The following is an 11,679-nucleotide window of genomic DNA, read 5'->3' as shown; positions in this document are numbered from 1 at the left end:
TGTGAGATGAAAAAAGGACTCTACGCAAATGTACTTTGTTATTGATCCAGGGGCTGTTACATGTAAATGAGAATCGTTTGGACTGTGCTAAGAACGTAATGCAATTGAAATTGAAAGATTAAAAGTCTTAAAAATGAAAATATATTATTATTAAATATATCACAATATATTATTTCCTATTTTGTATTTTGCTTAGAAATTTATTCATTTTTGCATGCATGATACAAATTTAAGACCACAGTTCCCAATATGCATTGCGACATTGACCGGAAATATGATGAGTCGCTAACAAAACAATATCGTTAACGTGTTCCAATTCTGAAATGTTTGCAGCTAGCGATAGTAGGGTACATTCTATGAGATAAACCGAAGACCTTCTAGTAAGTGCAGACTGTTCGTTACATGCGTAATGCTTAAGGGCAATATGTACTCAAAAACAAATATATCTAAATATACCTGCGCTTTTGCCATGTTGGCAGTGGCAGATAGCTTGGTAGTTATCGGATACTAGCTTGTGAACCTTTGCTAGCTACCTAGCTAGCTGGGTACATCGACAACTGACCGTATGGCATAGCCCACTAACTACCCAGCTGAGGTTGGGCTCATTTTCTCTCAATTAAATTGAAATGACACTAGCTATGGCTTTTCCTTATATTGCTAGATAACTTTGCTAGCTAGCTACCTACCTATCTAACGTTACTTGCGAGGAACAGATCTGGCTAGCTAGCAATGTTCTTTGCTGTGTAATGTTAGGCTGATTGTATGTTACCAAGGCGCAAGGAGATGGGTACTGTGCTTTCAATTATGCCGTTATATTGTATTGAAGAATCCATGCAGAAAGTCGAATACTCCGCCGTCTAACTAGTAATTGGCTAACGTTAGCCTAATTAAATGGTAGCCAACATAGACAATAAACATGTGTGAATGATGAGTTTGTAGAGTGGTGTGGCGGTTCGTTCTAATATCACGAAAAATAGTTTTATTTCATATTGTATTTCTTCGAGGCATATAACCAGGCTAAGCAGCTTTACACACGCACATCAATACGTTGCCTGTAAATAAATGAAATGTTTGTCGATGGTAAACCATATATTTAGGCTAACAGTGGCTTGTTTACTCTTGCTGGATTGTTTGTGTTGTCCTGAAGCTTTGTCGCGGATTTGTTGTGACATTACAGCTGTGATTGTAACCAAGATGTTCTCTGACCAAGAACCTGTGAAATCATGTCAGTCGAGTGGTCGTATTCAATGAAACAAGTGAGACAACCAGTTATCCAGAAATGGACAAGTGCTTAGCCGTTTGAGGTGTTCTTACAGGAAGCAGGTGAACATAATCTCAAAAAATCTGGAATGACTCAGATTGCATCATTACTGATATTTATGTAATGTAACCTTGAAATAGCTCTCAAGCTGAGAGTCAAGTCTGTTGTTCTGAACCTCTGTGCGCACTGAGACTCTCCTCATTGAGTGTTGCCTCATTACAAATCAGTACAGTTTGTGCTTTTGGTACTTCTGTGCCAGGCCTCAATGCTTAATTTGTGATCTGCAGTAGTCTGGTTGGGCACTGATTTAATTTACTCCGATGCATATGTGAATTTTGTAGCTGGAGTAGGTGGGTGAATCCAGTGTGTTGTTCCCTCTGTAGCCCTGCTCTCTCTGCCTCCCCACCCCCTCCCTCTCCCTCTCCCGCCGCTGGTCCGTTCTCCCGTCCGAAGACCTGCACCCCCCTCCTTCTCCTTCAGACCCTGTGATGTCGCCCCTCTGTGATGGTTTCCTGTCACAGTACACCCACCACCACCTGGTTGCCTTCTTCCTCACTTTCTTTAGGTAAATACAAAGCCTGAATGGTCAAGACGCAGCCAGTTACTCACGGACACACATTACATTACATTACATTACATTAATGGCATTTGGCAGACGCTCTTATCCAGAGCGACGAACAACAAAGTGCATACCCATAACCAGGGATAAGTGCGCTGAAAGACCCTAGAGGGAAGTACAATTTCAACACACATCCTGGGTATTCATTAAATCGCTGATACCAGACTGTGCGGACTCCCATGGTGCAAGCTGTAACTAGGACAGATCTATGGGAAGATAAATGTTCTGGGGAAGACATTGTCACTGTAAGCCTTGGAGGCCCATGCACAGTGTCATAGGTCTTTCTTAAGGAAATAGAATTTGGAGGAGAAACAGGAGATGGCGGGCGCTTTAGTGAAGATTTCCTGTGTCTGCTCTTCTCATTTCCCCACATTACCCTTGAGACTGCCCTCGCCTAACCTTCTACTCTGACTTTTGACCCTTGACCCTGGCTCAGCCTTTCTGTGTGAGTGGTGTCATGAGGCAAAGTTACACAACTGTGAATAGCATTCCACTTGTTGGCTCTTTTTCCCATCATCCCCCCCAGTGTCCTTCATGCATTAAGCTGTGTTCCAGCACATAGCACTGTGTCATCCACACACAGAGTTTTCTACATTCCTTCAATTTATATCCACATTCTTTGGTAATGGGCTTCTCGGGCATGAATTCTCTGGCACATTGTGCAGGCTCGTACAGCAGAGGGCGCTGTTGTTTACAGTGTTTTGGTGGATTTCTCCCTGTCTCCAGCTATGTGCTTCTGCACTCCTCGAGGAAGACCTTCAGCAATGTGAAAGTTAGCATCTCGGCACAGTGGACGCCCTCTGTTAAGAATGACAGCAGCCCAGACTTCTCTCCTGCGGAGGTATGCGTACAGGATGGAGAGACACTTCCCGCGCTCGACTTCAGATGCCCTCTCCCTAGTTTCTCAATGCTAATGACGCTGCAATGGCCGACTTCCCCTGCAATATCTATCAACCGTGCTTTTTTTTTTTTTTTTTTGGAGCCCAGTCAAGCTGCCTTGTGCATATTTATATGGCTTGATCATAAGCAAACAAAAGAGAGGTGTGGTTCTGCACACTGGCCTTTTCAAGGGCAATTTAACTCTACGCAGGGTTATAAAGTAATGCCTCTGCACAGACTTTCTTCTTTCATTTTCAGTGTCTGTTGACAAGTTGATAAGGCATATTTTTTTCCTCTTTCCATTAAATGGCCAGTGTCTGTTCAGTTTACAGTTGCAATTTAAAGGTGACTTTAAGGGTGTGTGTGTGTCCGTGGTTGTTTTTACAGACCTGGGATGAGAATAAGCTGTTTGCAGACACTGAAGAGGCCACACTGTTCCTGGGGGCTCTGGACACAATTTTCCTCTTCTCCTACGCAGTTGTGAGTGCTGGCTCTGGGGTGACGGGGGAGGGGGGGAGACTTTCTATCTTTTTATCCCCAGATGTCGGCACCCCACACATGGACGTTGAACCATGTTTACACCTGAAACAAAAAGACCCATACGCATACAATGAGACCACCCTTCCACCCATGCCCACTCTAACTACACACAAACATGCTCTGCTTACACACAAACACAAACATACATACAGAGGGCACTGCTCCCTAAAACAGCATGAACAAACAGGAAACTTGGGTGCAGAATATGGTGTGTGTGTGTGTGTGTGTGTGTGTGTGTGTGTGTGTGTGTGTGTGTGTGTGTGTGTGTGTGTCTGTGTCTGTGTCTGTGTCTGTGTGTCTGTCTGTGTCTGTGTCTGTGTCTCTCCCTGTGCCTGACTGTGTTCCCCTGCAGGGCCTGTATGTGAGCGGGGTCATCGGGGATAGACTCAACCTGCGCTACGTCCTCTGCTTTGGACTGTGTGGCTCTGCCGTGGTGGTGAGTCAGAGCACCCTGCTGTGGTTTCTTTCCACAGTTGCCACATGGCTCACACACACGCGAATTAGTTGATAGCCATTAATTGACTGCAGTGATATTAACCATTTCCTCAAAATTACTTTATTGGAATCCCCCCTCTCTATCCCTCCCTTTATCTAATCTCTCTTCTCCTCTCTCTTGCTCTCTCGCTTTCAGGAGTTTGTATTTGGAACGCTAACCGAATGGCTGCACTTCTACAACATCTACTTCTACTGCTCAATGTGGGTCCTGAATGGCCTGCTGCAGTCGGCCGTCTGGCCCTGTGTGGTGGCCGTCATGGGAAACTGGTTTGGAAAATCCGGGTAAGTGCGCTGTGACCCTGCTTACACCATGTTGTGAGGAGGTGTGTGGGGGTATGTGGGGTTGTGAGGAGGTGTGTGGGGTTGTGAGGAGGTGTGTGGGGTTGTGTGGGGTTGTGTGGAGGTGTGTGGGGGTATGTGGGGTTGTGAGGAGGTGTGTGGAGGTGTGTGGGGGTATGTGGGGTTGTGAGGAGGTGTGTGGGGTTATGAGGAGGTATGTGGAGGTGTGTGGGGGTGTGTGGAGGTGTGTGGGGTTGTGAGAAGGTAGTGAGCAGTGTCTCTGCCCCCCACACAGCCGCGGGTTCGTGTTCGGCCTGTGGAGCGCCTGTGCGTCGGTGGGGAACATTCTGGGGGCCGTCCTGGCGTCCAGTGTGCTAATGTATGGGTACGAGGTGAGCACTGGGTCCACAGACACCGCCGCGTGCTGTGTGGTACCGCCGTGGCCAGACTCTGCAGCGTGCCGTGTGGTCCTGCTATGGCCAGACTCTGCAGCATGCTGTGTGGTCCTGCTATGGCCAGACTCTGCAGCATGCTGTGTGGTCCTGCCGGTGCTGTGTGGTCCTGCCATGGCGCAGTCGGGAGGGGACTGTGGATTTTGTGCGAAAGGGTCCTGCTATGATGCCAAGGACAACAGTAAACAATATTTATGCAGTATATGGAGCGCTGTGGAAAATGCCTGTTGTGTGCTCCTTTAGTACGCCTTCCTGGTGACCTCTTCCGTGCAGTTTGCGGGCGGAGTGGTGGTGTTCTTCGGCCTGCTCACCTCTCCAAAGGAAGTTGGTGAGTACACTGCACTGCTGCAGGGCGCACTGTGTGAGAGGCAACTTGATCGAGCCAAAACTTAAGTTTGAAGAAGCGTTTTTTCAGTCTGCATCAAAAGAGATGGCTTCCCTTAGAGTATGACTGTATGAGTGAGAGAGTGAGAGAGTTTTACTCTCATGGCCCCATGTCACCCCTCACAGGCCTGGTCATGACTGACCTGAAACCCGGGGAGCGGGACTCGGACAGCCACAAGCCTCTCATTAGTGACGATGAGGAGGAGGAGGAGGACGAGGGGTTGACTGGGGGTAACTACTCCATTCAGCAGCAGGAGGTGCAGATCGAGACCCCGCCCAGTGCCATAGGCTTCTGTCAGGCCTTCTGCCTCCCTGGGGTATTGCCAGTAAGTGTGGCCCGCTTCTCATAACTTATTTTATTGCTGGTCATAATGCAATAGATTCTACCCTCATCTGAGGTCTTCCTTTTACCTCGTGTTTGTACACCAGCCGTGTAAGACCTCTAATCCATAGCGGTACAGCGCCCTTCCAGTTTTAGCAGAAGCATGCTAGCTTCAGTATGAAAGACATTTGTTGGGAATATGTTAGCCTGTTTATGGTAAACACAAATGTATTTTGACTCGACCATCACCGGCACACAAGTTGAGCAAGTAAAATCATTGCGGAACTGTCATGGCTCAAAGTGCCATGCATTATGAGTCTTCTTTCAGCCCTGCCAAATGTCTGTCCTCATGTGGTATAACGTAAACAAAGTTGACTTCCGTTCAATGGTAGTTTTTCTCCTGAGGAATGTGGTTTATGATTATGGTTGCTTATTGACTATCTCAGATACTAAAACACTTGTGGATTGGTGTGAATTGGACCAATAATTATAGAGAAAGCAACAAATAACTGCACAACGTCCCTGTGTTCGGTAGACTGTTAGCTCACGATGGTCTGAACACCGCCATATAAGCCTGCCCGGGTCGTAGTCTCTCATTAGCAACAGCTTCCCCAACACAATGTCACAGTGGAGAACTATTACCATGCCACTTGTATGCTGAAATGGATCGTGTATGTGACTTGTGCAAAGTTTTTAGGGAAATTATACTTTACACCCACACAAAAACCAAAACCTCATCTGGTAGTAATTTTTGTGTTATTCGTCACGAAAGTTGTGCTGTTCGGAACATGGTGGGCTAACTTGGTGTTGGGAACACGGTGAGTTTACGTCGCTGTAATGACCTGCTCTTCTGTCCCTGCTCCCTCCCTGTGCAGTACTCCCTGGCCTATGCCTGTCTGAAGCTGGTCAACTACTCCTTCTTCTTCTGGCTGCCCTTCTATCTCAGCAGAACCTTCGGCTGGAAGGAGGCCCAGGCCGACCGGCTGTCGGTGTGGTACGACGTGGGCGGGATCCTGGGTGAGTGCCCTGCAGGGAAGTGACAATGCTGTGAGCTGGGTGGGCGGGGTTGCTTTGACAAATCACATGATCAATCAGCAGGAAAGGAAGAACAAAAACAGAAAGAGCTAAAATGAAAACGATGTGGAGAATGGAGAGAATGTTCTTACTCGGGAGTCGGGACGGATTCCTGTTTTCAGAGTTTTTATGGTTTCGTTGGCTTCTTTAATAGAAGTTTGAAGGTATATTTTCTTTTTGTCCTCCATTTCTGTCCTCCATTTCTGTCCCCTCTCTGTCTCGCTACCCTCTCGTTCCTTCATTCCCCTGCTCTCTGCCTTTCTCTTCCTGCTCTCCCCCTCTCTCCTCCTCCTCCTCCTCCTCTCTCTCTCCTCCTCCTCTCTCACTCTCCTCCTCCTCTCCCCCTCTTTCCTCCTGCTCTCCCTCTCTCTCCTCCTCTCCCCCTCTCTCCTCCTGCTCTCCCCCTCTCTCCTCCTCCGCTCCCCCTCTCTCAGGTGGCACAGTGCAGGGTCTGATCTCAGACTGTCTGGGGAAGCGGGCCCCGGTGTTGGCCGTCAGTCTGGTGCTGGCCATGGCCTCCCTGGTGGGCTTCAGCCGTGAGTACAGCCCCCTGCCCCGCTCCAGAGCAGCAGTGCTGCGTAGCATCAGGACACAGTGCTGCTGTTTCACAGTGCTGCTGTTTCACAGCGTTGTTAAGGCACGGTTCCAGCACTGCCCAGCAGGGTGCTGTTCCATTGCAGTCAGACCAAGGTCATGTGTTACTCTGATTATTGAACAGGCTTACGTATTATTTAACATGTATAATTATTATAATTATTATTTTTTAGATTCCCCAAATGATCGAGTGGTCAACGCGGTGCTTCTGGCTGTCACAGGTGGGTCACTACAGAGAGGTGTCTCTGTCAGCATTCAGACAGATAGGTTGTCACCTTTTGAGATAAAAGCTCAAAGATCTCGACGTAGATGTTATGACCGGAAAACTCTGTGGTGTGATGAGTCTGGCAGCCGGCCCTCCCTCATGGGGGGTCTCTGTGGTGTGGTGACTCTCTGGTAGCCCTCCCTCATGGGGGGTCTTTGTGGTGTGGTGAGTCTCTGGTAGCCCTCCCTCATGGGGGGTCTTTGTGGTGTGGTGACTCTCTGGTAGCCCTCCCTCATGGGGGGTCTTTGTGGTGTGGTGAGTCTCTGGTAGCCCTCCCTCATGGGGGGTCTCTGTGGTGTGGTGACTCTCTGGTAGCCCTCCCTCATGGGGGGTCTTTGTGGTGTGGTGAGTCTCTGGTAGCCCTCCCTCATGGGGGGTCTTTGTGGTGTGGTGACTCTCTGGTAGCCCTCCCTCATGGGGGGTCTTTGTGGTGTGGTGAGTCTCTGGTAGCCCTCCCTCATGGGGGGTCTCTGTGGTGTGGTGAGTCTCTGGTTGCCGTCCCTCATGGGGGGTCTCTGTGGGCTGCAGGGTTCTTCATTGGCGGCCCCTCTAACATGATCAGCTCGGCCATCTCTGCAGACCTGGGCAGACAGGAGGCCCTCCGGGGCAGCCAGGAGGCTCTGGCCACCGTCACCGGCATCGTGGATGGAACCGGGAGCATCGGAGCTGCTGCGGGACAGGTATCACAATGAGCCTGGGAGAGGAGGACTGTGTGTGTGTGTGTGTGTGTGTGTGTGTGTGTGTGTGTGTGTGTGTGTGTGTGTGTGTGTGTGTGTGTGTGTGTGTGTGTGTGTGAGAGAGAGAGAGAGGTGAACTGAATCTTGAACTGAAGCTACCTGATAATTCAGCAGAATTAAGAATTTTCTTAAAAAGTGAGTGAGTGAGTGAGTGAGTGAGTGAGTGAGTGAGTGAGTGAGTGAGTGAGTGAGTGAGTGAGTGAGTGAGTGAGTGAGTGAGTGAGTGAGTGAGTGAGTGAGGAATGGTAGAATTCTGAATTTTCTTTAAAAAATATGTGTCCCAGTGAACGTGTGTATATCTGTAAGAGAGTCAAGAAGACATGAAAAATCTTTGTGTGTCACTGTATTTCAGTACCTGGTGTCCCTGATTGCGAGCAAGCTGGGCTGGACGTGCGTGTTTTACTTCTTCGTCGTCATGGTAAGAGCAGTGTGTGTGTGTGTGAGTGTGTGAGTGTGTGAGTGTGTGTGTGTGTGTGTGTGTGTGTGTGTGTGTGTGTGTGAGTGTGTGAGTGTGTGAGTGTGTGAGTGTGTGAGTGTGTGTGTGTGTACGCCAGCTGGCGCTGATTTGATTCTTTTATTATTTCTGCAAACGGCCCTGAGCATGCTGGGATGAATTGCTTATATGACGCAGAATCCACACCTGTGTGGAAGCACCTGCTTTCAGTATACTTTGTGTCCCCCAATTTATCCAAGTGTTTCAACCATTTTGGCCACTGCCTGTACATATAAATATACATTTTATTTCCATATGTTGAGATATTCCTTGAAACAAATGGTTTTATCTGTGCAATGGTGGTGCCTTCATTACAATGACGCAAAACGCACATTTTGACACCTGCATGTCTGTGTCTGTGCTCTGTGCTCCGTCCTGCAGACAGGGGGCGGTATGGTGTTCATCCTTCCCCTGATCGTCAGCGAGGTGCGCTCCATGTGGAGGGACAGAGTGGCGCGGACGCACCAGCTGTGAGAGGCGGGCTGTCCCTGCCTCTGCTCAGGGCCCCCAGGGGGGACATGTCTCTCATGCGCTCTCCAAGGGTCCCCCCCTCGGCTGCCGGTGCGCAGACTGGCCCCAAACACCTGACCTGCCCTTTCACAGACGGCCACAGTACAGCAAACGCCTGCGGTGCCCGGTGCCTCGCTGCAAGGCGTGGATTGGAAGTTACGGTGTTGTTACGCAAGCTTGCGGGCAGTGAATTGCTGGAAATGCTAGACAAGGGACGGCCAAACGAGTTACGATAACCGAGCTGGGACTTTTGACCGTTCTTGTTTTTCTTTTGTCTAAAATGAAATGGAAGCTTGTTACTTCAAGGACCATGAGCCAAGTGAAAAGTCAAAGGCCTATTTTGGGTGAGGGGCAGGCCCCTCTCTAGAGTAAGCAGTGGCCAGCTTAGTGTCAGTCATTCCAGTCCTATAACCTGTGTCTCTGAGCATTTTGGCTTGTGATGGTTGATAGGAAAGTGTACCTTGGGGCCTTTTAGGACAAGAGAGCAGTTGCCTTTTGAAGTTTGTCATGTGTATATACACATCTGGAAACACACACATACACATACACACACACACACACACACACACACTCTTCTCACTATTTTCTTTTTGTCCTCAGTTACTGTCTGGGTATATGGTTACAATCGGTGCAGCATATGAGGTCTATTGTCAATGATTTTGCAGTTTAAAATGTCAAGCATTAATGGTTTCTTAAAACATATTGTGATGGTCATGCATGTAATACTTTTGTCAATCTGCATTTTCAATGTATTTGCATGATCTGATTGTCTGTTGTCAAATAGACGCATTGCATATGGTACTGTGAAGAAACAAAACCATTAATCTAGTGTGGCGATTCTTACAATGCAATCCCAGAAGTGCCAGGAAGGGGCTCTGTTTTGCTGCTCTGTCAAGGACTGAAATGTGCTTTTTATTTTTAAGATGATCGGTATTTCACATTTGCACTTTTAATTTAAAGCGGTTTTATTTCTCTATGTGATGGATGGAGACTTATTTGGCATTAGTGGTGATTAGTCTTAATCATTGTTGTCCATTTCCATTTCACAAAATGCTTTTTGGAATGAAGCATGTGGGCTCTAATGCAATCAGTGGGAGAAGTTAATGAACAATCCCAAAAGGGACAAGACTTCATGCAGTTTTTTTTATGTTCCATGTCAGGTTATGATATTCAGCTGGTATTTTAAATGATCATATTCTGTTCTTTCTTTTTTTAATTGATTCACAAATAGGAAAATCTAAGTGCAGGTAAAGGAATTGATTTCAGATCACTTGATTTCAGAATTACCATGGCTCCTAGAAATGGGTTCTACAGTTGGGTGTAAAAATTTGGGCACCCCTGGTTGCGATGTCTGTATGTTTGTATCATTTTTTACGGTTTATAAATTATAATAAATAAAAAAAACAAAGAAAAGGGTTCTGTGCCAAAAGTTTGGGAGCACTTTTGGATTGTTCTTTGTTTCTTTTTAAAAAGATGATTACTAAGGCCCAGACCCAGCTGATTTACTCTTCATTCAGTCAGCTGAGTATAATTCCAGGGCTGAACTTTCCTAGTATCCAACTGCAGTGGCTGTTCTGACTGGTGTTCGCAACCATGGGTTCCTCCAAACCAGGGGTGTCAAACTGAATCCCCAGGGGGCCGCAGTGTCTGCGGGTTTTTGCCAATTAAGGCCAATTAAGGCCTTGAGAACAAGGCGTGTAGATACTTTAATCAATCAGTGACTTGAATGAACCCAGAACACCCCAAAAACCAGCAGACCCTCCAGGACTGGAGTTTGACACCTGTGCTCTAAACAGTTGTCCAAGGATTTCAGAATGAAGGCGGTTCATTTCCACCAAGAAGGAGAAGGCAAGCTACCTATTTCTACTCTCAGAAACATTATTAGAAAATGGGAGGTAAATGGAACAGTGAAGTCAAGACAAAGAAAGATTGCTAATAGAATGGCCAGAGACCTGGTGAGAAATGCTCTGAAGAACACATATCACTGCCAAAGAGCTGAAAAAAAGAGCAGCAAACACAGGACAACAATACAACATACATTAAACAACAAAGACCTACATGGCAGAGTTGCCAGAAAGAAGGACGTCAACAGAACATTAAGCTTCTGAAGTATTCAAAATAAATCATTTAGGACCCTGGAGAACGTGGAGAAAAAGGGTGAAGTCTTCGGAGAGAAGAAAACTTTGCTGCGAAGCATGGATCCATTATGCTTTGGGATTGTGTGGCAGCTGGGGGCACAGGAAATAATATTTCTGAGCTGGAGGAATTCTGCCAGGTAAAATGGAGAAAAATTCCAAAAGCATGAATTCACTCTTTACAAGAAGCTCTTTACAAGCTGTATAGTTGCCTGAGGAGGAGTTACAAAGTACGGACTAACAGGGTTTCCAAACTTTTGCACAGGGCCTTTTTCCTTCTTTTTTTATTATTTAGAAAATAAAAAAATGAAAGTAATCTTGTTTTAAAATGTAAAGGAATGTGTCATGTTTAATGTTGTACCAATTAGAGGTCAGGTTTGCTTCTAAGGCTTTTTGACCAGGGGTACCCAAACCTTTGCACCCAACTGTACCTGTACCTGTGTCTTTGTTCATCAAAATGAAAACCAGGAATGAAACGCTGCAATAAATCCAATGTTCTTGAGGCTTATTTCTTTTTAGTTTTACATTGTCTTCAATGAATAAAGATTGGAGACGTTGCCGGATCAGGTCATTTGAAGCTGCTGGGTGCCTATTTAAATACGTTTGCATGATCCATATACTGACAAAGCAATGGCAGCAC

General features: G+C 46.9%; 1 protein-coding gene across 1 annotated transcript; it reads left to right on the top strand.

Moving 5' to 3' along the window:
• The first annotated feature begins 274 nt into the window (after window positions 1-274).
• slc37a3 (solute carrier family 37 member 3) lies at window positions 275-11,595 on the top strand. Its single transcript, XM_061251784.1, has 15 exons — window positions 275-380; window positions 1,645-1,826; window positions 2,607-2,721; window positions 3,147-3,239; window positions 3,652-3,735; window positions 3,931-4,076; window positions 4,369-4,465; window positions 4,769-4,853; window positions 5,036-5,235; window positions 6,107-6,248; window positions 6,740-6,841; window positions 7,073-7,120; window positions 7,693-7,844; window positions 8,254-8,319; window positions 8,776-11,595. The coding sequence occupies exons 2-15, from the start codon at window positions 1,750-1,752 to the stop codon at window positions 8,866-8,868; spliced, it is 1,500 nt and encodes a 499-aa protein (XP_061107768.1). The 5' UTR covers window positions 275-380; window positions 1,645-1,749; the 3' UTR covers window positions 8,869-11,595.
• Window positions 11,596-11,679: the final 84 nt, after the last annotated feature.

This window comes from Conger conger, chromosome 8 (assembly GCF_963514075.1).
Source record: "Conger conger chromosome 8, fConCon1.1, whole genome shotgun sequence".
NCBI lineage: Eukaryota > Metazoa > Chordata > Actinopteri > Anguilliformes > Congridae > Conger > Conger conger.
Note: the sequence above shows the minus strand (reverse complement) of the source record. Positions and strands in the feature narration are given on the sequence as shown.

Excerpts from the sequence above, each read along its gene's own strand:
- slc37a3 (XM_061251784.1), top strand. The coding sequence starts at position 1,750 with ATGTCGCCCCTCTGTGATGGTTTCCTGTCACAGTACACCCACCACCAC. Across the intron at positions 2,722-3,146 it reads CAGACTTCTCTCCTGCGGAG|ACCTGGGATGAGAATAAGCT; the intron begins GTATGCGTACAG and ends TTGTTTTTACAG. Across the intron at positions 6,842-7,072 it reads CTCCCTGGTGGGCTTCAGCC|ATTCCCCAAATGATCGAGTG; the intron begins GTGAGTACAGCC and ends ATTATTTTTTAG.